Source organism: Monomorium pharaonis, chromosome 11 (assembly GCF_013373865.1).
Source record: "Monomorium pharaonis isolate MP-MQ-018 chromosome 11, ASM1337386v2, whole genome shotgun sequence".
NCBI lineage: Eukaryota > Metazoa > Arthropoda > Insecta > Hymenoptera > Formicidae > Monomorium > Monomorium pharaonis.
This window is the reverse complement of record NC_050477.1, coordinates 4,964,303-4,990,162: the sequence shown is the minus strand read 5'-3', so window position 1 is coordinate 4,990,162 and position 25,860 is coordinate 4,964,303. Positions and strand designations below refer to the sequence as shown.

General features: G+C 32.3%; 2 protein-coding genes across 12 annotated transcripts in view; both read left to right on the top strand.

The window, feature by feature from the left end:
• The window catches only part of LOC105832237 (helicase domino), a 32,870-nt gene extending 19,398 nt beyond the window's left edge, over positions 1 to 13,472 (top strand). For 9 of the 11 annotated variants that reach the window (XM_012673009.3, XM_012673011.3, XM_028191575.2 and 6 more), the window contains one exon: positions 26 to 5,405. In XM_012673009.3, coding sequence (XP_012528463.1) covers positions 26 to 3,064 — 3,039 coding nt within the window. In that variant the 3' untranslated portion in view covers positions 3,065 to 5,405. Of the gene's footprint in view, positions 1 to 25; positions 5,406 to 6,631; positions 6,668 to 7,204; positions 7,371 to 7,860; positions 8,352 to 8,545; positions 8,831 to 8,960; positions 9,810 to 9,922; positions 10,292 to 10,593 lie in introns of those variants that run through there. The other 2 variants (XM_012673016.3, XM_012673015.3) reach the window with 2 other exon arrangements.
• A 1,681-nt stretch (positions 13,473 to 15,153) lies between these two features.
• On the top strand, positions 15,154 to 24,772 carry LOC105832242. Its single transcript, XM_036293834.1, has 12 exons — positions 15,154 to 15,276; positions 15,792 to 16,363; positions 16,963 to 17,187; positions 17,562 to 17,836; positions 18,274 to 18,454; positions 19,094 to 19,252; positions 21,554 to 22,013; positions 22,219 to 22,457; positions 22,602 to 22,835; positions 22,983 to 23,263; positions 23,676 to 23,865; positions 24,406 to 24,772. The coding sequence occupies exons 1-12, from the start codon at positions 15,218 to 15,220 to the stop codon at positions 24,561 to 24,563; spliced, it is 3,033 nt and encodes a 1,010-aa protein (XP_036149727.1). The 5' UTR covers positions 15,154 to 15,217; the 3' UTR covers positions 24,564 to 24,772.
• The last annotated feature ends 1,088 nt before the right edge of the window (positions 24,773 to 25,860 follow it).

Sequence of the window (25,860 nt, the reverse complement as noted above, 5' to 3'; positions counted from 1 at the left end):
TTGTTATAATGAATTTTTTATTTAGCTGACTCCAATTGAGCGATACGCGATGAAATTTGTTGAGGAGTCCGAAGGTGCGTTCTCCGCAGCACAATTGGCCGCAGCCGAACGGGAGCTCGAAGAACAGAAAAAGGAGTGGGAGCTGGATCGGTTGCGGGCGCTACGCGAGGAGGAGGAACGACGCATGCGGCTTGCTGACGACGACGAGAAGCCGCTGACGTTTGGCCGCGAGGATGCGCAGAATCAGGTTAATAGCACTACCGCCAAAGGCGGTTCCAGGCGATTAGTTAGTAAGAGATTAATAGTACCGAGTAGAAGAAGTTTGCGTAGACGTGGCGGTAGTAGAAAGAGACGCGTGCGTGAGTTTTCGTCGGAGAGCGAAAACGAGACTACTAGCACGGAATCAGAATCAGATTCAGAATCGCAGGAGGATGTGGTTGAGGATAGTCTTGATGAAGAATCGAGTCATACGGAAAGTCAAAGTCAAGGGGATGAGGGCGAAGAGGAGGAAGGAGAAGATGACGAAGGGGAAAGTGGAGAAAAAGAAGAGAGCGATGAAGAGGAGGCTGGTGAAGGAAACGAGGATGGGAGAGCGAATAATCGTGACAATTCCGAGCGAGGAGGAGGTTTCTCAAGACGAAAGGGTCGCCTAGCGGGTTCTGGGTCCTGCACACGGAATCATTTTGATTTGAACAGTCCACGTACCAGATCTCGTGGAAATGTTCAAATCAATCTTTGGACCCTAGACGTGAGCCCGATCTTACCTGGTGTAAAGCCAAATTTTCGCCGGCAGCGTAAGAAATTTCATCGCGCGAAGTCCGAGGAAACCTCTTCGCCGTCATCAGTTGACACTTGTCGTAAAAAAACCATTCGAATCAATACGAACACCAAGGTTTCCAATTCTGATCAGAATTTAAAGACTGAGATTATTGAGACGGAAGTTGATCGAGGTTTATCGAAGAACAAACGAGATCCGAATCTCGCGTCGTCCTTGATCAATTCGAATAGTGTGAAGCGATATATTGCCGATTCTAATGCGGAGCGATCAATCGACGATTATGTAGATTCTTCGACATCAGTTGTCAAAGCGCAGTCGAACCAAACGAAAACGTCGGAATTGATCTCTAGTGACGCAATGGATGGACAAAGTGTTAAAAAAGAAAAAGAAAAGAATGACGAGAAACTGACAAACGGTACTAATTTAGTCTGTTCCGTTCAGGTGATGCGGTGTTCGCATAAAGTATTGTCCACGACCTACAAGAAGCTCGAACCCGAGATAAATCGTAACGAGGATGCAGAGAATCTCGATGTAAATGTCAGTGCGAAGGATTCTCGATCTTCTTCGGGCACAGTACAGCCAGATGCGTCCTTGAAGCGCTCGAAAGAGACTACGATAGCCAAGCCCAAATCGGAATTCAGCACATCGGTCAATTCTTTGTGTAACAATGTGCGAGGGAAATTGGTTGCGCCGAAAGAGTCAGATAAAAGCGTTGAGTCACCTTCGAATCGTTCTTCAGTTCCTCTTTTACGATCGAAAACATTGCGAAACGGAAGTCCTGACGCGGCTGACACAATCTCTAAACCAGTCCCGATATCCCGTGTTTCCACTGTACCGAAAAATTCCAAGACTAATATAAGTACTGACGAACCTTATGATAACGCGATCGAGGATAAAGATAAAGATAATTGCGATGAAGCTAATGATGACGTCGAGTCGGCAATATCCGCGACGCAAAAGTCTGGTCAGAGATTTAATTCGAAAAGCGAAAATTTAGATACACAAATATCGGAAAAAGAAATAAGCGATATGGTGTCAAACGCGACCGACTTTTTAATGCCTATGGTAAAAAGCGAATTTAATTTAAACGAACCCAAATCGAAAATACGAAAAGTGGACAGCATGGTTCAACGAAGCGTAACAACTCGTAGCTCAAAAATTCCCTCAACTATTAATCATATAGAGGAAAATAACATGCAACTGATGAACGACAAGATCGATTCGATATCGGAGAATAAAAATGGTTCGCAAATGAAAATAACGGGCCAAGTAACGCGAAAAACAGACAATTCTCAGCATTTAGTTGCGGAACAGAGTAGAATCACACGTTCGACAAGTCACTCGTGGACGCCTCCGCTTCCACCTTCAGTTAGCAATGATGAGACGACACAAAATTTACCGAAACTGACACCGAGACGAAGACCAGACACTCCTCTTCCGCGACCAATCACGAGATCTACAACTGTGAATTTTCCCGCGAGAATCGATGCAATATTGCCCAGTCGAGTCGAAAAATACACGACTCGGAATTCGAAGCAGTGCCAGGATAATGGCCTGTTCAGCTCTCCAATGCCGTTTAGACATAATAAATCGCTACCGCCTATAAAATCAGATTCAAAAGAGATTCCAATGACGATTACGGTGGTCTCAGCGAAACGGCGGCCAGACACACCCCGACCCAATATACCGCTTAGTCATAACAACGAACAAGTATCTAGAGTGACGCGCTCAGGATTGCTCTTGAGTTCCGCTCTCTCGGCAAAGTCACTATCATCGCCATTGTCATCTTCCTCTTCCTCCGCACTTAGGACGACCGCCAAACAGATACGAACCCCGTCAACGAGCAGTGAGAGCGAAAACATCGCAAACTCGTCGGCTTATGAGAAGCCTCAAAGAACGGCCAAGGTCGTGGCCCTTCTCACTATAGACACAAGAAATAATAGTAGCAAGATCTCATCAGGTCAATCTAAACCCAACGTCAATTACGAGATGAAGGTCCAAGACAAGGAACTTTCCATGTCTCGAGTATCAGACTCACTGAAAGAACAGCAGGAAGTCGATCATGAGAGCTGTGACTCGTCTGACGTAAAATCCAAGAAACTGCGTAGGGAAACGAAACGTTGTAAAACTGTATCAAGCTCGTTGGAAGACGAAAACGGCTCTAACGACGTTAGCGACGAAGATCCATCGCAGAGGAGATCTCGCTCTTCGCAGATTTCTCCCTCGCCCTCCTCCTCTGTTACAACAACGCGATCCGAAAAACTAAAAGGTACCACAGTATCTTGAGCCACGCTGAAGTATTATTGTGGTAATCGTTGTCGAGAACGCAAGTTATTCGGTCGGGAATACAATTGTTATTTGACAAAATCAGTCAAATGTTATTACTCTACTACTGCGTCTGCTATTCAATCTGCCTACTATGTGCGTGATGCAGGGTTTAGCATTTGTCGCGTGATATTCTTATCTTGGTGCTTCTTTTATTAAGATTCTTTCAGTAGTAAAATCAATGAAAATGTGTGCACATTTTTCAATATTTGTGCATTACAATATATAATTGAAAAGAAGTAAGAGATATAAAATGATAATTTTCTTAAGATTTTAGGTATAACATTGAAAGTTTACTTACATGTAAATTTAGAAAAAAAAATAGATCTTGTATAGATATAGAAAAAAATTAAATAATTAGTTTATGGCATAGAAAGTATGAAAAAAATTTTTTTGAAAAAAAATTTAGTGGCCAATATTTATAGTCGATTCTTATTTTAAGACTATCATAGAGAGCGTTTTATTTGACACTCGCAACGCTCGCGAGCATCCTTGTTTAATATTTGATAACAACAAGGGTGAAATAATTTCGAGAATATTGCGAGCGTTAAGTAAAACACCCTCTCAGTAATATATCAAAATGCCAATATGGTTCTGTGATTGATTGATGACATCTTAAAATAACATTTAAGATGGTCTTAAGTATGAGGATTGACTATGAATAACGGTCTTTGAAACAAAATTGTGATTAAGAAAAGGTAATTAATAAAAATTGTAAGAACAATTTATCTTTCTTCTTTTTTCTTTGAAAATTTATGATAATATAAAATATGCTTCTCGCATATTTTAATTGAGATAAATTTACTGCATGTTTTGTTATTATTTGTTAGAGCTTCTATTTATTTATCAGCTTGTTTCTTTTAGAGAAACAAAATGTAAGTTACAAATAAGTGTGAGAAATTGTTATTTAATTATTAAGTTAATTTAAAAATAAACATTGAGAGAATTCTAATGAAAGACGCATAAAGTAAGAAGTTTCATGAGATAAAGATGAATCTAAACCTGGTTTTTAGAAACGCCTGCAATTAATCACGTTGATAATGCGTGTACCCGTACTTATCCTATATTTATCGTTCAATGGCTACTTGATTCTCTCTACAGAATAATCGTGCGATTTTTATGAAAGAGAAAATTTTATAAACAGAACATACGCTAGAAAAGCTTCAAATTAACTCTAGAATTATATATGAGATGAATTCCGTAAGCAGAAAATATTAGAATTTTTATGCAAAAAAGGGAAAATTTTGAAGGAAGTTCTTTGTGAAATTAGATTAAAAATAAGGAAAATTTGATATTAAAAAAGTCACACGAGAGAAATGAAATAAAATCAAATAGATAATTCAGCGGTAATGTGGGACACGAGTACGCATCCCCCTGTACATAATCACGATATAATTACGATAAACAATCTATTTCCTCCGGGTTGTACCGGATAATACACGTGTAATATTTGTAGCATTGTAAATTGTACTCTGGCTTGCCCACTCCTCCCTCCTCCCTTTATCTCATTTACTTTATTTGTTGTAAAAATATCAGCGGATTCGTTTCTGCTGGCTGCACTTTCTACTATTTTCAACTTTCTTTTTTATTTTCTCTGCGTTATTTTAAACCGCATGAGAAAGTGCTGGCAGCAAGAGGTGGATTTTCAATCTTGTATGTCTAGTGATTTATATAAACGAGCAAAATAGACGAGTGTATTATATTAGAAATGTAAACCGAAATGATTTCGGTCAAGCGATTCTTTAGTGCGCTTGTTTAGTGCGTCACAAAACTAATTTATACACGTATATGACAGGTATCACGAGTCAAGAAACGTGATAAAAAAAGAATAATATAAAGACTACAGGACGAAGCGCAGTAGTTTAATTCCATTTGATCTATTTCCGCTATTTCACAGTGATTCGAATTTTACTTGAAGGGAGGTTTCATAATGATAATAATTTATTTTAAGTAATGTGGGGCGGGGGAGACGGTTATATGATTCTAGTTGGTACTTGTTTGGTATTCAAGAAAGTATCGGCTAACACAAGAGATTTTAATTGTGCCCCCTTAAGCTACGTAATCACAGGATAATGACCTGATTATTTATATTATATATACATATTATATGTATGTATAATATACATTATGTATATTATTGTGTATGCGTAAGGATGCTCCCTTCGCCTTTTCCACTTGCCCTCTCCTCCGCCACATACACACACATACACAAACACACAGTAATAATTAAGTTGCGTGCCTGTATTTTGTATGATCGAGCGAGAGTTCGAAGAAGAAAAAATAAACGAAATATTCCTTACTATATCGAAATGTGTACCCTTATTTCTTGATGCGTTTCCAAGTCGATCAAAGGTTCAGTTCCGTTTTGGTGTCAAATCATTCTCAGCTCAATGTGCTTGTTTATATTTAATCGCGATTTAACGCGAAGAATGAGAAACTTTCTTTTTCTTTCGATATGTCGGTTTGGTGTGGCAAGGCTATCATGACCGCACATTTTTCGAGAAGAATATGTATCTTAGCACGCGTAAAAAGAAAAGAGAAAAAGAGCTCCAATAAAATTGTTCCATTAAAATGGCACCAAAACACTGCCTTTGCCATTCCAAACTTGGAGTCCGCAGCAAGATATGAGCAGGCACATGAGTGAGATACATTATACGTATTACTGCGTCTATTTATGCATTTATGTTTTATATATGTATCTCTCATCCTCTTATACGTATATAATATAAGAAAAAGGACGCAGTAACAGATGTAAAGGAATATATCGTGAAGAACTCTTTCTCAGAACATTTAGAACGAGAGGAACGAGAACCTTTGAGCGTCTACGGATATCTTACCCTTCATTTTTGCAATGAATTTTTGGGCAAATTAAGTTTACGTTATTTCAGTAAAATTTTGTGGATATGTTACTAATTTTTTTGCAATTTTTTAAAATTTGAGATTTCTCAAATTAAATTTGAACCAAAAACTTTAAAAAAGTGAGATAAAAAATTTTGAATATATTTAAACTTGTTTTGATAAATTTATAATTAAAGATTTATTAAAATTTATTGGATAACACGAAAAATTTCATATTTCTATACTATTCAATTTAAAGTTTTTCGAATTTATATGAATTTATGTTTCTTAAATCTCTTTAGAAAAATGAATGAAAATATTTCGGGACATAGTATCGCCCTCCTTTCTCTCTTTCTTTATTTTTATTATTTATTAAAATTTACTTGTCGCGCGCGCGAGTCCGTCTTTCTGCAGTCTCAAAATTATTATTATTATTATTATTATTATTATTATATTTTTGTTATGCATACGTATTAGTTATTGGAAATTTAATTTTTAATATTATTTGTGATTTAAAAATAATATTTTAAAGCAGATCTGTTAGGCATAGAAAAGTTAAAGACATAAAACCGTGATAATATATCATAAATTTAACGAATACAGACTTCATAGCGAGACGGACTTAATATGAGAGTGAGGATTCTCTCATACATCTCATTATATCTCACGTATAATTTTAACATCTTCCAGATTTGGTTATCGAAACACACAATGGAGCAAATGCCAGTAAGTGCAAAATAATATATTTTTAATACCTTTATTATACAAACTTAAAAAATTACAAAAAAGACGCATTGTTATTTATTCATCATTAATTACATTTTATAATTTATATTATGATGATTGATATGTTTTGTTAATCTTTGATTTCGTTTCGAATTTCCTATTAATCTCTTTAAATTTTGTTATTTGTACATAATTAAACAAAGAACAATTTTGTGATTTTGTGACAGATATGAAATCAGGAATTTATTTTAGGAAGCCGAATAGGTACAGCATATATTAAGATTAAATAAATATACGCGTGTGTGTGTGCGTGTGCGCGTATACTTTTTTTAATCTTAATGTATGCTGCATTTATTTGATCTTTTAAAATAAATTTCTGATTTACACTGTTGTATGTGTGTGTGTATATTTTTTGAGAAAAAAAATACAATATTCTCAGTTAATAACAATATGCATTTTTATGGAAGATAATAAAATTATTGAATTTATTCTTTAAAAAGAGAGAGAGAGAGTATGATTAATTAAGTTTTCTTTTAGATGTGGTGCCCACCGACTCCTCCTACGACAGATAACGATGTATATATCGATTACTCTCTTGGATTTTTGTATGAAAATGTTCCCATGACAGAGGCTCAGCTGCCACCGATTTACGTAAAGAAAGAACGGATTAGGAGCAGGATTGAAATTGGTATCACTGATGATGGTGAGTTAATTTATAGATTTAAAAAATTCTGTTTTTAATAAATTAAAGAATGGCGATTAATGTATGTATTTTAAAGAATTTTTCTATCTGTCTCTCAATTAATCAATAAATTAATTGATAAAAATTGCCCTTTAATTTATCATATAAACGAAACAATAGTTATAATAAATTTAAACTTAAATAATCTAGGTATCAGGAAAACTTCATATTTATTACAATTACACATCTGTTATTATAATTATAATTATGCAGTTTGCCATTGCATTTGACAATTACAATCACTTAGGTCACTTGCTTTGTTCTTATGTAAATTTAATTTAATGTTAATTGCTATTTTATCTAATCTTATCATCTAACAACTACTTTTTATTATTTTTTACATTTAAATAAATTAATGATTTCTCTTATCTACTACGTAGTAATGGCATTAAGACTCAGTTTATCTGTCTTCTTTCATTTTATCAGTTTAATGCTGCTTTTTTTGTTATAGGCTGTCGACCAGCAAAAATAATGCGGCACAAAGAAGAATCCGTATACGCGCCAAGATCGCTCTTTGATCGGCCATCACCGGCATTGATGAAGATGCGCCGCGATATGAAGCTGTACAAGTATCGTGCAATCGTGCGTCCTCCGATACCGGTTTTGAAAACCTCGTCGCATGTAACAAAGACCTCGCCAGAACCGGATCAAGCCATAAACTGGTTGGTCTATGAGGAATGGAGTCTGTTACATTCCATACAGAACTACCAAAGCTTACCGCTGAACACGATGATCCTCTCACCTGGTCACACACCCAATTGGGACATGGTTGCCGATGTCCTCAACAATAGCTCGCGTTTATTCCGATCACCCAAAGAGTGCAGGGGCAGATACGACTCCGTGATAGTGCCCAGAGAGGAGGGTAAACTTATATACGACACCACGCCAAAAAAACAGAAGAAACAAAAGGGGAATGTTTACAAAGCGCTGCCAGTCTCCGAGGTATGTAGTTGTTCTGACATCGACAAGTTCAAAAAATATCTTGGCCTCAAAGTATCTTATACGTTCCTTGCAAAGATTATATACATTATATACATATATTATCTTGCTCTGAACGTTTTATATTTTGTTATAGAAAAAAAGGAAAATATATTAATATAGATAGGTTATATTATCTTTGTTTCATTTGTTTTCAGCAACAAAGTAAGAGCAACAGGTCGATGAGAACATCACAATTGCACAATCAGGACAAAAACAGTTCCTTTTCATCAACAGGCGGTCAAAGGTATGAAATCATGAAATCAGTGTCCAACAAGCGAACACCCACTGTGAAACCAACATCCAGCGTAAATCAAATGAGGAATCCTACGAACACTGCTGTCCTGGCTGAATACAAAGTACAAAGTGACAATTCAGTAACGCCGACTGAAGTTGCTATGCGACGCGCTGATAGAATCGCCAAAGAAAAGCTGAATAAGGCAGTTAGTATAAGCGACAAAATTAAAATTGATCTTTGTTCAGTATATCAAAATTAATAAAAAAGAGCTATATTTGATACAACGTTTAATTTGCCTCGAATAATAATTCTTATAATTCTTATATTAATTTTAGGAGATATTCGCTAACCGAAGTTTACAGTCACAGGTTTTAACACCAGAACAACAACAACAGGTTGCAGCACGACTACTACAACATCAGCAACAAGCCGCTCAACAGCAGCAACAGTTGAAGCTACAGCAGCAACAGACTCAACAACAGGCTGGACAGCAAGCGATCGCAAACTCCGTTGCGTCTCAAATTCATCAATTGACACAGGCGATTCCTTCGGTAACTAGCGCGAAAGCCGCTGCAACTAGCGTGAGTTTAAGTAACGTAGCAACTACAACGGCAACAGCCACTACAGTAGTTAAGGCTCGACCTGGTGGTGGACAAATGGCCATTCAGGACGTGAGGACAACATCGGCAAACGCGATGCAGACCGTTCAACGAATCGCTACGGCTAGTTTGGTGTCCGCGAGTCAAACTTCCGCCGGCGCGGTGGGTGGTCAAAAGGGAAGTCTGGTGGGCGTCACAATGACTACGGCAGTATCAGGAAGTAAAACCCCAACGGCAGCACAAGTGCAATACTACAGGCAGCAGCAGCAACAGGTATTGTTGCGGCAACAGCAGCTGAAAGTGTTACAAGCTCAAGCTGCTGGCGGTCAAAAAGTATCCGTCGCGGTGTCAGCGACGGCAGCAGCAGCGGCGGCGGCTCAAGTGCAGCAGCGAGCTGCAGCGGCTACCTTGATGAAACAGGGTATTGCTGCAGTGGGAACTGCGGGCACTGTGACAACGCAGGCTGCTGTGAGCAAACCAACAATGACCAGGACAATGTCCGACACTGAAATGGCTGCATTATTGAAACGACAAGTGCAGCAACAAGCAAAGGCAGCTGCTGCTGCAGCAGTCGCACAAGTGCAGGTGAGCGTTTTGACATAAGGAAGCAAGATAAAAAAAATGCAAATAATGAAATGAAGAAAAAGTATTTTATATTTTTATCATAAATGTAATAATCGGCTACGACTATGTTATAGGTACCCGCCGGGCAAACAGGAATCACGCCGGCCGCGGCGCAACTCTTCGCTCAGGCCGGTCTGCAAATGCAGCAAACAGGGACTTCCGCAGGTGCTCCAGTAGCGACGCTTGTGAAGACGGCCAATGTGGCGGGGGTTCGCACCGCAACGCCTCAACAGATTCGTCAACTCGCGCTTCATCCACATCTTCTCTCGCAAAGAAAATTACCACAGAAAGTCGCACAACTAACTCAGGTCGCAAATAAAGGTGGCGTGCAAACGCAATTAATCGTGCAACCCACTAAGTCGCTACCTACGACCATGACTGTACAACAAATTCAGCAAGTGATGAAACACGTGCAGCCCTCAACAATGCAGCAATTTAGTCATGTATGCAAAGGAATTTTAAAAAATTCTTTTTTAATTTTTGTAAAATTGTTTTGACTCGTAAGAAAGTTTCTACCGAAACTACTTTTATTAGATTTTTTAGAAATTTATATTATATAATTATTTACAGGTTATAATATAATTCTTATTACAATTATTAAAGAAATATTATAGAACATTTTTATGAAACTAAATTTGTATTTTATAAACAAAAAATTTGGAACATTTTTGGGAAAAGACGATTGAATAGAATGTACGGCTTAACGAATAATGTTATTTTATAACAGGATGCTATTTTATTGCAGGGCTCCACGGGGCAATCGGTATCTCAGGCTAGTCAAGTTGTTCTAGCTAAATCACCACAGTTGCAAACTCGTGTGATACCAGTTGCATCTACAGGTTTAAAACAAACTATTCAAGTAGTGACGGCCAGCAATTCTCAGCTACGACAATCTACTCCTATTCAAGGAAAACCGGTTGTTGGTGCAGTGAGACGAAGTCCTGGTCCTAATCCTGGTTCGGGTACAAGCCCAAGTGCCGCAGCTTCCGGTTCCACCGTTGCTACCGGTACTAGTCCTGGCGTAGGTGCTTCTGCGTCTACCTCGAATTTGGCCTCCTCGTCTGTCCTTGGTCACGTTAGATTGCAAACTTTAACGCAACAACAGCAGACGCAGCAACAGCAACAACAGACTCAACAGGATGCTCAACCAAAATAGCTCTGTGTCACGATTGAATGGCGATTATTGAAATTGTATTGGGAAACTCAGAAATTAGATTGGTTTGGCCTGTTAAAAAACAAAGAATCTTGTAGATATGTTAAGTTAGTTCAGAATATTTTTCTTTAAAATATACGTAGAAAAAAAGGTATGAAATATCAATATTGTGGTGTATAATTAACACGAACATATAGTGAAATATTTGTTTATTATTTTTGATTAACTGTCCCTATAGGAAAAGAAAAATCTTAGATCGATCAACAAAACAAAATTTTAATAAAAAATAAATATTCGAATATTTTGAATCAATTATTAACAAACAAAATATTTTCTATAAATACACATCTCAATTTCTGATTTTCCTGATTCAGTTTCAATTTAACATCACATTCGAATTTCAGTTTTTCTCTTTCAATGTAATAGTCCTGGTAGGTGACAGTAAAATTTAACATAATGATAATATAACACACTAAACCATTCCAAGTTTTACTGCGAATAGCTGTAATTTTAATAGTATGATTTGTATAATTTAACAAATGGCGTTTATTTATAATAAATAGTTTTTTTAGCCAACCAATATCGCCATTTTATTCTTGATTGCACAAAGAATTGATAGTTACATTTTCACAATTATGAGCTCTTATATTATATTGAATGATGAAACAAATACTGAATGGTCTTTTTGATTGGGAGAACAAACAAATTACAATGAAAAAAGAAATAATTTCGTAAAAGATTACTTATCTTTTTAAGAACATTGAGTTATTATGTATTGAGTTGTTATGTATTGTACAACTTGTAGAAACATTATTTCAAAGCTTTATATTATAAACATGTTTATAGGATCTTTAAATTAAATGTATAATAATGGTTAAATTAAGTTGAATATTATTAATTTAAATGATTTCTAAATCATATTTATATGCGAGAATGATAATAGATTTTTCTTCTTTAAAAATGAGTGTACCTCCTTTTTAAGGGAGGCTTTGAATCCTGAGTAAATGTTATACCTCCACGACTAAACGTTTAAATAATTTTAGGAAAAATTTTCTATAACTGGATTATCTGACTGTATATATTTGGTTGATTAACAAATTGTTAGTCAAGATTTCGTTTGTAGGAAATTAAATTTATGGTTATGCTCATTTCAATCGTTTAGTAAAATCGTTCAATTTATTAGAATATTTGTGCTTTTTGTTTATAGATATTTCAGGTTGTCAGATTAGCTAATTCTCTCCGCATTAAGTATGAATAATATAGTGTTAAATATTAGAACCCGTTACATTTTTTTGCGAAAAAGTATTCTAATGCTTTTTGCACTGTACAAATATATTTTTCCGTTTTCTTCTTTTTTTTTATGAAGAAAGGAAATGGACCGTTAGCCTCAAAAAATACGCTTAACTCGACAAAATTACACATCATTAATCCAAATAACACAATGTTCAGAAGACGTCTAAAAGCCTAGGAGAGGAATTAGGAAATTAAGACATTCTTCTTGCTCTTCTCTAGTAGAAATTTAAAACAAATTGGAAACTTATATACAGATAGTCCTAGAAGTACGGAATGAAATCTTTAAAGAAATAGGGAAACAGCATATAGCGTTAAGCAAGTGACTTGTACGCAACTTGCAACATTCGGTCATTAAAATTGAATTGCTCTTATTTAAGATGTTACTATTCGAACACATATTGTTAGAGAAGAAAAAGCTTTTTCCGAACTTTTTCAGCACAGAATTATACTAGGCATTTTGCGCAGATTTTGGGACATCTGTAAAATAATTTAGACATCTAAAAATATTTTTAAATATTTGAGAGATGTTTCTTAGGGATCTTTAAAATATATGAAGTTTAAATGTTTTTTTAACAAATCTTTTAAATTGAAAAATAGTGTAATTCTTTGATACAAGGGAGGCCTGAAAAGACAACAAGTGTGTCATAATTTAGACGTCTTTTGAAAAGTTATGAGATGCATCTCTGTATGCGACTCTGTATTTATGATTGACCATAGGATATAGTAAATTTATTCCAAGAATGCGGCGTTTATACTACGATCGTTTTTAAAAATTATAACATACGTTACAATACAGGGTTTCAATTACGTTTACTTAAGATGAACGTTTAAATGTGAATGTTTAATCTTTTTGATGTTCGATTAAATAAGCGTAAAGATGAAAAAAAGAAAAAAAGCGTTTTTTTATATTATAAGCGAGAAAGATGATATATGTTCTCGATTAAACGCTCATCTTATACGCTTGATGTCGATTAAGAGAACGTCTTATGTACAAACAAATTCGTAGAATCGATTTTAGATGCGTTGTATGAGAAATGTTTCGGTTTTTTAATAACGCTTTTTTTTGTTTTCTGCGGTACTCTCTGTATGTACGTATGTACGATATGTATGTATATATGTATGTATAATTTGTGTATTATACGTGCTAAAATAAACCTCTTAAATGATAAAACAAAGAATTTATTTTGCTATTGAGTAAAATTAATATAAATTATTAATACCAAACTCGTAACATAAACGTGTCGATTTATTAAATTTGACAGACATATGTATTTCAAAACATTGCTTTATGATTGGTAGTAAATTATTGACTTTTGAAAAAATTAAAAAAACCTTAATATAGAAGATACTAATACTACATAATACAATAAAAGATAATAACAATTTATTTTTTGTTATGTGAAACAGTTGTCAGGAATATTTTTTTGTACATTATCTCATTGCACAAATATGTACTATCGATACACACGATTAATAGTTCTGAGAAACAAAACGATAAAGAATTTTTCTAAATATAATACATAAAGTATATTCGACGCGGAGCCGATTTTAGAACTTTCCGTTCAGTCGACATAGAGTGCCCAGTGGATGCTGGGACGTACAATTTATAAACGAAAGATAACTTATTTTGAGTATTAAAAGCACTGTTGTTAATACTTCTAATCAAAATACTTTACTCAAAATAAGTAATAATTACTGGCCAATTTAATACTGTCCAGTATTACATTTTTATAAGGGAAGTATAATGTCAGTCCTTAGGGACTAACGCCGATTAAAGAGAAAGTTTATTGTCATTCCCAAAGAACTGACACCGCACTGAACGTGTTAATTATTTGCTATAGAAAAAGAAAGATTTATTTGAATTGTAAATTGTCAATATGTTAATTCTCAATCTTTTCTCTATTTTCTTGAATAAACCTTTATAAAAATGTAATATCAAGTAGTATTAAATTTTCCATCGTGCGATATAACCCAGATAGCCAAATGTCTTGATGTTGCAGTTATGTTGCCAATAATCGTGCAGTAACAATGGCAAATTGATAGCAACATTATCAGCATTTTAATTTGTTATCAATCATTTATTGTTGCCATGTTGTTGTTATATTGCAAACAATATAATGTATCATTATTGCTGACTGTTTCCTTTTTTAAATGTCCTCGACTGATTGCATGTATAAGTAATCATGTTGCTGAATTCGTAATGTGTTTTATTTCGATGTCAACAAATGTATAGCAAATCTATAACAACGCATGCATTGCATTAGTTTGCTCAAAATGCTACATCACGCTTGGTTATCTGGGAATTTTATCTAATACTCGTATTTTTTTATCGTAACAACTATAAAAAATGACATTTTAATTTTTTTTGCTATGCTCGGAAAAAAATTAAAAATTATCTAATACTCGTATTTTTTTATCATAAAAACTAAAAAATGACATTTTAATTTTTTTTCCGAGCATAACAAAAAAATTAAAATATTAATTATGTCATTTCTTATAGCTTTTATGACAAAAAACTAGTAATATTAGTTAAAATTATATCGCACATGTTCTACTATTCCGCATAATTGAAAATACATATTTTAAATTATATATACACTTAGTGTCATATCTGGAAATATTATAAATCGGTTACGTCGATTTAACGAAATTAAACTAACGTTGTCGATTTCATTGATTACATAGAATACGTAGATAATTATCAATCATAATCATGTAGCTATGTAGCTTAATAAATTTCTTTCCGAGTACTTTGCTTCCTCATAATTGATTCCCTCTTCGGTGGATGTTTCGATCATCATCTAGATAGAACTACGGAGTAGGTAAGCTATCGGTTATCATTTATAAAGCCGGTGAAGAGCCCATTTTAGTCAGTCACTTAAAGAGTATCAGAACAAATGTTAGAGAAAACAAATAAGATATCATGTTGATCAGTCTTGCACTCGTCGTTGCGGTGATAGTACTTTTTTGGATATATGCCAGGTCAGCGATTAGATTTTATCATTAAAAATATATTTTTTAATTTATTAGTAATTTTCATCATTCAAACATCAAATTGAAATTAAGCCAATAAATCATCTTAAAAGACCTGCTGGTTTCCTGTGTATTTGTAAATACACGTTAAATATTATTCAAAATGTGAAAGTATAGAGTTATAAGTCAAACCAGATTTTGGTAATGTGTTATCAACTTAGTTGACAACATAAAAAAATAACACTTTAAGTTTAGAAAAATAATAACACCAAAACAGAATTAATTATTTTTTGTAGTTTTTAGACGTTGAGAAACTTGTAAGTAGAATTATAAAAAAGTAGTCTTTTTTGCAACTTTCTCAATTGCAAATTTCTCAAAATAACGTAATGGAACAATTGGATTCGTATTCAGTATCCAAAAAACTAGAAAACAATTTAATTTTAGTATTAAAAACAGAAAGTATTGTTAAATGTGTAATGATTATATTACAATTATATAAAATTTGAATATTGATCTCTACATAGTTACAAGGTGAGCTACTGGAAGAGGCGCGGTGTCGAATACCTCACTCCCAATCTAATTTTCGGCAACTTTAAGGATGCTGTGCTTTTCCGTTCCGCGCCGGGATGGCACCTCGGCGATTTGCACAAAATGGCTCGTCCGGATGCACCATTTATCGGCTTTTACATCTTCCACAAGCCCTGCTTGCTATTACGCGATCCAGATATCATAAAGCATTTCATGATCCGCGATTTTGAGAATTTCTCCGACCGTCACTTTGCCGGCTCTAATCAGAAAGACAGTATTGGCATGAAAAACTTATTTGGTCTGAAGAACCCGGCCTGGAAATATCTGCGAGCTAAGATCACGCCTACCCTGACGAGGGGCAAGTTAAAGCAAATGTTGCCGTTGATGATGGAGATCGCAGACCCGATGATGAAGTATATAGAAGACCAGCCGACGAAATACAATAATGTGAAGGTGTTAGATGCTCAAGATCTCAATTACAAATATACGACCGATCTAATCGCTTCAGTTGCGCTGGGTACAAAGATAGATTCCTTCTATTGTCCGAACGAGGAATTTTCGGCCGCAGGTATTTGTTTTCGATTTAACGTTAACGTGTTAAAACATTGATAACAGAAGTGAATGAAATCAAGTAAACACTAAAGCGTTAATATATCGATAGTGAGATAATCATATCAAATAACGATCCTATTATTACTGTTTGTAACACATTTGCTCACTATAAAATGTTCTATCGTAATTCTGTTTATTTATCTTAAAACTAAATATATTATAATAAAATAATTCATAATATAAACTCGTTCTAGCTTAAACTTTTATATTAGTTTATTAGTATGTATATAAAAGGAAAAGGAATAAAAAAATATAAATAAAAAATTTGATATCTAGAATATAAAATCAATAACACGTGTTTGCTTTTAAAATTTTTTAATTTAAATGTCTAGTACAAAAAATCTTAATCCACTTTAATAAAATTATTTTTAATTTTTACGTATAAGAAATCTATACTTTTCTTTAAAAAATTTACTATAAATTGCAACTTTACAAATTATAATTCGCTCAATTGTTTTTTGCTTTAAGATGTAGTAAGATCATCGATTTATCTTCAAATAGATTAAAGATTTTTAATACTAACAATTCGTATGTAACTCAAAAATAATTCTGCAGTTCAGGAATTCTTTTATGGATTCAAGAGGATGGTTGCCCTCGTGACAGTCTTCTTTATGCCTGAACTAGTGGAGGTAATCGGTACAAGGATGCTTTTCAACTCCGCCTTCGTCAGAAGAATCTTTTGGAATGCAATGGAAAGTCGCGAGAAAACTGGTGAAAAGCGAGGCGATTTTATCGACTCGTTGCTTCAAATAAAGAATAGCGAACAGAATCCCATTTACAGTAAGTGATTTTACATCTTGTAAATGTTACTGATATGCAAGGCCAAAAAAATTCATGATTTTTTTTTTCGGATAGATCAGCTACATTACTGATTTAAAATTGGCAATTAGATTTGCGATTTTAGCGATCTGTAACGTAGCATTTATCATTATTACATTATTAATTTTTAATTTCTTTTTACATAAATTTTTTATATCTACTCTAAAGATATTTCTGGTTTCATTTTTCAAATTACGTTTGAAACGTTTGAAACGAGGGTCGGACATCAAATAACGAAAATAATCGCGGACATACGGACATACAGACACCCGGTACTTATATTATAGATAAAGACTAGATAATGAAACTAAATAAATACCAAATGCTTACTACAGGATTCGAGGGGGATAATTTGCTGTATCAGTCGGGTACTTTTTTCTCCGGCTTTGAATCGAGTTCTACGTGCACGTCCTTCACCCTCATGGAATTGGCGAAACATCCGGAGTATCAGGAACTGGCCAGAAAGGATATTAACAGGGCGATTGATAAGTATGGTTGGACATACGAAGCATTCAATGACATGAAGTATCTCGAACAAGCTATACTCGAAGGCCTCAGGCTGCATCCACCTGTGTCTACCATCGACAGATACACTCGTGAGGATTACAAGGTAAATCTGAAATCTAATCATCATGCTTTTAGAAAAACCCGATCTTATTTCAGAATATTTTTAATTCAATCTAGAATATCTTAATCATAAATTTTGAACATGAGAAAAACTAAAAATTATAAATTTTTATAAGATAAGACAGAAAAAAATGTTGCAGCATTCACATATATTTTGTTCAAACTTTTCATTTTTACTCTTTTTAGGGATAATATAATAACTTTTTTAAACTTAAACGTGTTTAGAACAATTAAATATTAAAATTTAATATAATAAATCATTTTTAATTATTTTTTAAAGCAGTTTTCCTAACAAATCCTATTTCCCAAATGTTTAACGATCAAAGCCATTAAATACATGTATAATTATTATATATTGTATATAAATATATATTAAATATTATTATATATTATATGTAAAATATATATAAAATTCCATAGATTCCTAATACTGATGTCATTATCGAAAAAGGCACGCCAATATATATCTCTTTATATGGACTTGGAGTAGACCCCAGATTTTGGGACGAACCGGAAGTATACAATCCCGACAGATTCACTGAAGGCAATAAAATTCCCGATGCTTACATGACGTTTGGGATTGGTCCTAGGATGTGCGTAGGTAAGCGATAGTAACAACAACAATAATGTATAGACAAAAATAATCTGTTTTAGAAATATACTTTTTCTTAAAAATAAAAGCATAAGAGAGAAATAAAGAAAAATAACTGTCAAATCAAGATACCAAAAGAAAAAGAAATCAAGATCTTATGTCAGTTGATATTGAAATATCAATTAAAACTTCCACTTTCTGATAAGAAATTGACAAATAATTTACCAGTTACGTCAGATTGATAAACAGATTTATGATAAATAATTTTTTGTACATGCAAAATCATTATATAATTGATCTAGGTCTGTAATTAAGTTCATCGGGTATAACCGCTGAAAAACTTTTCATAAAAATAATACGTCTATAAATGTTTAAGCGTATCTATCACAATCTACAATTATTTTATCTTAATTATTTTCTACAATTATTTTATATTAATTATCTTCAAAAAAACATTTTATTTATTATCTTTGGAAGCAGTTACTCCCCAAATGATAATCGTATCGTTTAGATATGTTGTCTGGATTTTTTCACCTGAGCTCTAAATTAACTTCCGGTTTGATAAAACACTACTAGAAAACTCATTATTTCTTAATTGATCACTGTAATTAAGTTAATTATGTAATCATTTATATAAATTGTTTGTAGGAATGAAAGTGGGTCAGTTACATGCTAAGGTCGTTTTAGCTTTGTTACTGAGACATTATGAGGTTTGGCAAATCAAAGAGCATACGAGCTATCTGGACCCGCGTTCAACTTTCACGGCTGCAGGCAATGGAATTAATCTACACTTCAAGAAGATACAATAACACATATTAAATTCTTCATTTGACCGAAAAATCATTACTAATGTCACTGATAAATTAAAATAACGAATTTCACAATTTAATTTTACACAACAAACTTTGTTTAAATTTAAATAGCAAAACACGCCAAATATATATATCTGACGGATATGTAAAGATTAAGTCATTTAAATTTCTTTAAGATAAATTCTTAAAAAAAATCCTAAATGATTAAAAAATTTAAATTATTTAGGATTTTTCAAGAATTTATCTTGAAAAAATGTTACATGACTTAACATAATAATATTTATATAATCCAATGTATGTATGTACATAATATTTATATATAATAAATGTATATATACATATATAAAATAATAAATATGAAACCTATTCAAGATGAGATTGAACTCATAATGATTTTATCATCTTTATAAATATTACACAGCAGAAACTAAACATTATCCATCATATGTTAAAGTAATGTTAAAGTAATGTTCTTTCTAATTTATTTATGCTGGTTTGCAAGATTTTGCACAAGAGTATACGAAGATATTTGCAGAGTAAATTTCGTCACTCAAGCCTGAATTTATCATTGTAATATTTTTATCTGATTTTTGAGATATAAGAAAAGACATTTCTTTCTAATATATAGTAAAAAGTTTATTAAAGTTAAAAATCAAATAAACAATTGATTGACATTTAATTTGTGTTTTTTTAATAAAAACATAATTTTTTCCAATAATGTATTTCCAATAAATATATTTATATTATAGTATAATTATATTTTATTATAATATATAATTATGTTAATAAAATATATATAAACTAATCCAAACTGCTATGGAAAAAAGAGCTTGGAGTAGTTTTATAACTTTCGTGACATTTTTATGTTATAAAATAAACTAAAACAGCTCTGTGCGTTATTTTTATAAACAAACATTGATATATTTTAAAAACTCGATCTGATAGAAATTTTCAGACGATAGATTCAAACTCAATTCAGAACAATGCATACAAAAATTGTTTTTTTTTGTATACAAAATAATATTAACTTTGTATTAATAACAAGTGTTGTTATAAGTATATATCTATTATTATTTAGTTTATTGAAAGTAGTCATTTTTGTAAAAAATGTTATTTTTAAGTCTTAAAATTGTAAATAGTACTTGGTGGTATAAAGACATGTTGCTTTCAACGTTTATCTACTTCAAGCCAGAACTTTTTTAATCTTAAAAAGAATTCACTCCTTGGCAGAAAAGCAGAAGCCAATTAGAATTTATACTGGTAGCAAACAGTGCACTCTGCTTTTCTGTTTCAGAAACTGTCGACTACTAACACGAGTTCTGATTGGTTTTCTCCTTTTCTGCTTTCTGCCAAGATGTGAATTCTCCATTATACTTATTATATACAGCAAGGTCCAAAAGTTTCCGGCCCGGAGTAGAAAAATGTTAAAAGTGACATGTCTATTTCCACTCAAGGCTTTCCTTTCAAGGCTAAAATCACACCGCTTCAAATAAGGCTGCATGTACACATAATAACAGTAAATGATAGTTTGATGAACGGAATTAAACCTAGTTTCAAGATCTCAAAATCTAACCGAAAACTTTTGGATCTTACTAAATAAATACACACCACAAATACACACACACACACACACACACACACACACACAATATTAAAGTGACATATATTATGTATAATAAAACAATATATAATTTTCAGTTTTATTTCCTTGATTTTATTTTTAATCTTAAACGATAAATCTTATTATTTTTATGGAAAACTAATTAATGTATAATTTATTATCAAAATAAACAAAAAGAAAAAATAGAAATACATTATCAAGTATTAATATGCACTTATTCACAATTGATTCACAATTCCTTTAATCACAGCTCAAATTTTGTGGACCAAACTTCAAACTTCCAGATTTAAAAAAATATTGAAATTACTCATTTTTATTTTCTTTAATAATTCTTTTTACTACCACAATTCCAGATTCTTTTATGCTACAATATTACTGTTAATTTTTATGACACCTAGTATATTCGACAAAAAATAACTCTGTTCATCGATAAATGACTAGGCAATTTTCCTTGATAATACACAGTTATATTAATATCTTTCTTTAGTCTCCTCAGTTGGATGTAGTCTTTGTAGTAGTCCACACATACCGCTCTCACGAAATATACATTAAACTTTTTATTGAATTTTATACATAGTTTGCACATAATTTTGCACAATCTCATACAATTAGATACAGTTTTCTACGAAGAAAATTTTTGCATAAAATTTGAAGAGTTTCACAATTTAATCTGAGTTTTATACGCCGAAATTTGTAGAAAATTTCGTGTTGCTTGCACGAAAATGGCAATATTAACCGAATGTGCCTGTTTCGATACGCTTGTGATATTTTTATCACTATTCGTGACCTTTTATCTGTGGATGAAATGGAAACATACCTATTGGCAGAGACGTGGTATACCTACGTTGCCTGCACATTGGTTCTTCGGTCATTTTAAGGATGCAATCCTGTTGCGCAGACCGGCAGGAGCAGTTCTCGGTGAATTATATCATCAAGTTGCTGACAAAGATGTTATCGGGATCTACATTCTACACAAGCCATTCTTGCTTCTAAAGAATCCGGAACTAATAAAACAGATAATGATCAAAGACTTTAATGTGTTCCCGAATCATCACTTCAAGGGAGCAAGCAATTCCGACACAGTTAGCCAATGGACTCTGTTCACCATATCAAATCCTGAATGGAAGCATCTGAGGTAAATATGTTACATAAGTCATAATAATGATCAAATTTGAATGACATAATAACAAGTCATCTTGCTAGTCATTTTGCAAATATTCTGTTGAATATTGAAGCTATAAAAAAAGCATTTAAAATTGAAAAAAATGTATTTAAAATATATCATAATCATATCATCAAATAAAGGCATTGCAATTACCAAGAGATTGTTTCTCGTTCAGGATGAAAATGTCACCAGTGTTTACGAGCGGCAAATTGAAAAGCCTTTTTCTACTGATGCAAGAGTCCGGAGAAAAAATGAAAGACCATTTGCGCGAACAAATTGGAGAAAAATCCCAAACTGTGCCAATTATTGTAAAAGATATATTCTACAAATATACTACCGATGTGATATCCTCCGTAGCATTTGGCATTCGAACGAATTGTTTCAATACCCCGCCGCCAGAATTTTATGAAAACTGTAAATAACAAAATATACATATTTATAATAAGTAATTATAAAGTATATAATAATTAATAATTTAAGTATTTAAAAATTGCATGCTTCGCGTCTTCTTGTTTACATCAAATTTTTTGCAAATATATATTCTTTTTATTTCTTTAGCACGTAAGGCTGTTTTGCAAACTATCCGAAGGTCTGTCCAGTTCTTGTTCCTATTCTTCTTACCAAATATCGGAAAATATCTAGGCGGTTCAATGCTTGGTAATTACACGGATTACTTCCGCAAAGTCTTTTGGGACTCTATGGACAATAGAAGCGTTACGAAGACAAAACGGGGAGATTTAATTGATTCTCTTTTGCAATTAAGAAGCGAGAAGCCGGATAATAGTAATATTCGTGAGTATTTAATTAATAGGTAAATATTTAATATTTTGCGTTGAATATAGCGTAAGTCTCAGAATATTCATTTCAATATTTTTTTTATTGTTACGTACAAATTCCAATATCAGAAAAATGATCTATTTTTATTATTAATTTCTTCAGAATACGATGGGGATGTTCTTTTCGCACAAGCGGCAATATTCTTCGTGGCCGGTCGCGAGACCAGTATTACTACTATGACCTGTGCTCTTTTCGAGTTGGCTAAGCAACCGGACATGCAGAAACGCCTGAGAGAGGAGATCCTTAAGGAAATTCAGGATGCGAATGGTGTAACGTACGAAGCGGTCCACAATATGAAGTATCTGCATCAAGTGATAAATGAAACATTAAGGCTTTATCCGCCCGCGCCGATCCTCGATAGGACTCCTGTCAGCGATTACACAGTGAGATACTCTATATTATATAATACATATTAAAAAGATTTCGCCATCTTTAAAAAAATTCTTTTAGTAATAATTCTTTAACCAATTTGTAATCTATTAAGAAATAATCATAGTATCAAATTATAAATTATTTCTTACAATGCAATGCGAAAAACGGTACCTTATAAACGAAAGTATTTCGAGCCCAATCTTCATCTCATCTATTTCCATAAATCTATAAAATTTAATAAACATATTTTCAAATTTGTCGATTATTATATAAATAAATGTTTGTTTCATTCGGAAAAAGATAAAATATAATAAAATTTAGTTATCAAAAATTAATAAAAACCTAGGTAAAAATTTAAAAACCAATCGGAATACTTTTGTTTCTACAAAAAAAAAAAATTGTACTTACAAAAGTAACTTGCAGTTTCCAGGTACAAAGATAACTGTCGAAAAGGAGACGCCAGTATATGTTGTGTTACGAGGTATTCATTCTGACCCAACTTATTGGAAGGATCCTATGCGTTTCGATCCCGAACGATTTAGTGATGAGAAAAAAAACGAGATTGTACCTTGCACCTTCTTGCCTTTCGGAGAAGGTCCGCGAAATTGTATAGGTTAGTGAATCGATTTCGTTCGCGTAAATATAAATTTAAAATAAAATGATAAAAATAAAATTTAATGGAAAAAGCAACATTTATCCTTATAAAAATGTAATACTGGGCAGTATTAAATTGGCCAGTAATATTATTTTTTATTTTTAGTATTACAAGTATTAACAGCAGTACATTTAATACTGAAAATAATTGATTAATTAATGGCCCATTTAATACTGTCCAATATTACATTTTTATAAGAATATTATTCTTTGATATTTATTATACGATAAACTTTCATGAGATAAAATATACACATTTATCTATTTGTGGCTTCTGCAGTACAGAAGTGATTAAAATAATTTGACTCTCTCTAAACACCATAAACCTCGTTCAAAATTTTGATACTCTTTAAAAAAATACTCATTAATATTTTAAAAAGTCACAAGTAAATAGTTTTAATGGTGCCATCCTAATATAAAAGAAAAGTTTTAAATCTATCTAATAATCGACAAACTCTTTCTTATTATATTCTTCAATTTAATTATATTTGATCGTTAGGTATGCGGCTGGGAATTTTGCAAACTGCCGTGGGATTAATAGCGATTCTACAGGATTATGAGGTTACATTAAATCCCTCATGGAAGACTCCCATCGATCGGCGAAATATATTCACTTCACCACCAGCAGGATTTCAATTGAACTTCAAGAAGATATAATGCGTTAGTAATAAATGTATTATACTTATAATTTTTTTGTTTTTATAGGATATGCTTGAAAAATATTTGGACTGATGGATGTTAGGACATAAATGGCTTTCTGTATAATCGCTACAATTATTAACAACGTTCCTGTGTTATATCATTTTCTATTCAATTTATTACACTAGATATTTACTAAATAAAATTGCAAAATTTTTTAAATATAGCTTTAAAATAAATATATTTAATTACGCCTTTAATGTGTTTTTTAATTATACAATCACAAAGAAAATTTGAGTTTTAAATATTAAATTTAGAAAGATAGATTTAGAATATTGTTATTTCTTGTTGCTAATTCTTCTGTAAAAACTCAAGAAATACAAAAGAATGTACATGGATGTGTATGCTATGTTTTTTACTTATTAAATTTAAATTATCAAGAAAAAATAAAAGAACTAATTTTATCAGCAAAAGAGGTAGTATTTAAATTTAAAAATAGTTTTTCAAAAATTTTTCTGACTATACCAATAAACTCGTATAAAATTGCATAATTTTAGGACAAAAGAAATTAATTTCCTAAAAATTCCAAATTTTCCCGATTTTTTCCAATAATTAACGTCCTGTGTAATTAAAATATATTAACATAATAATATTATACAAATGTGTTCTTGTCATTCTATCAAGAAAATTTATGACACTACAAGACTTTATAACTGTACTTCATAACTATTTCCGAGAGCAAATAATTTCGAAATGTTTTTATTTTCAATATTTGTGCAAAATAAAATTATAATAAAAATAACAAACAAATAAATTAATTTATCAATCAGACAATTGATTTGTTTCTATAAAAGAAACTTTTAATCAATAAGTTGCTATTTTAGCTGCCATTTAATATCATTTAGTATCATCAAATAATGCATATTCTTTTCAAGTATTTTTATGAAATAAGTAAAATGTTACATAATTTAAATGTAGAAATATTACAGCAAGAGTTAATAAAAATCCATTTAGTTAATAAAAGTACATTAAACTACATTACTACATTATTACAAATTAATAGTATTATAAATTCATATTGCACATATAATAATTGCGGAATCAAAAACAAAAAATCAAACATATAATTCATGCGTAATTCACAATAGATAAATCTTTAATTACAGTTACAAATTCATAATTAAATTTCAAACTTCTATATTTTAGAAAATTATTGTTTAAAATAAAAAATACACTTTCACTATTTAATCCACTGTCAATTCTTTTCTTCTATATTTCCGTTAATTTCCATGACATCTGATATATCTTGATATAA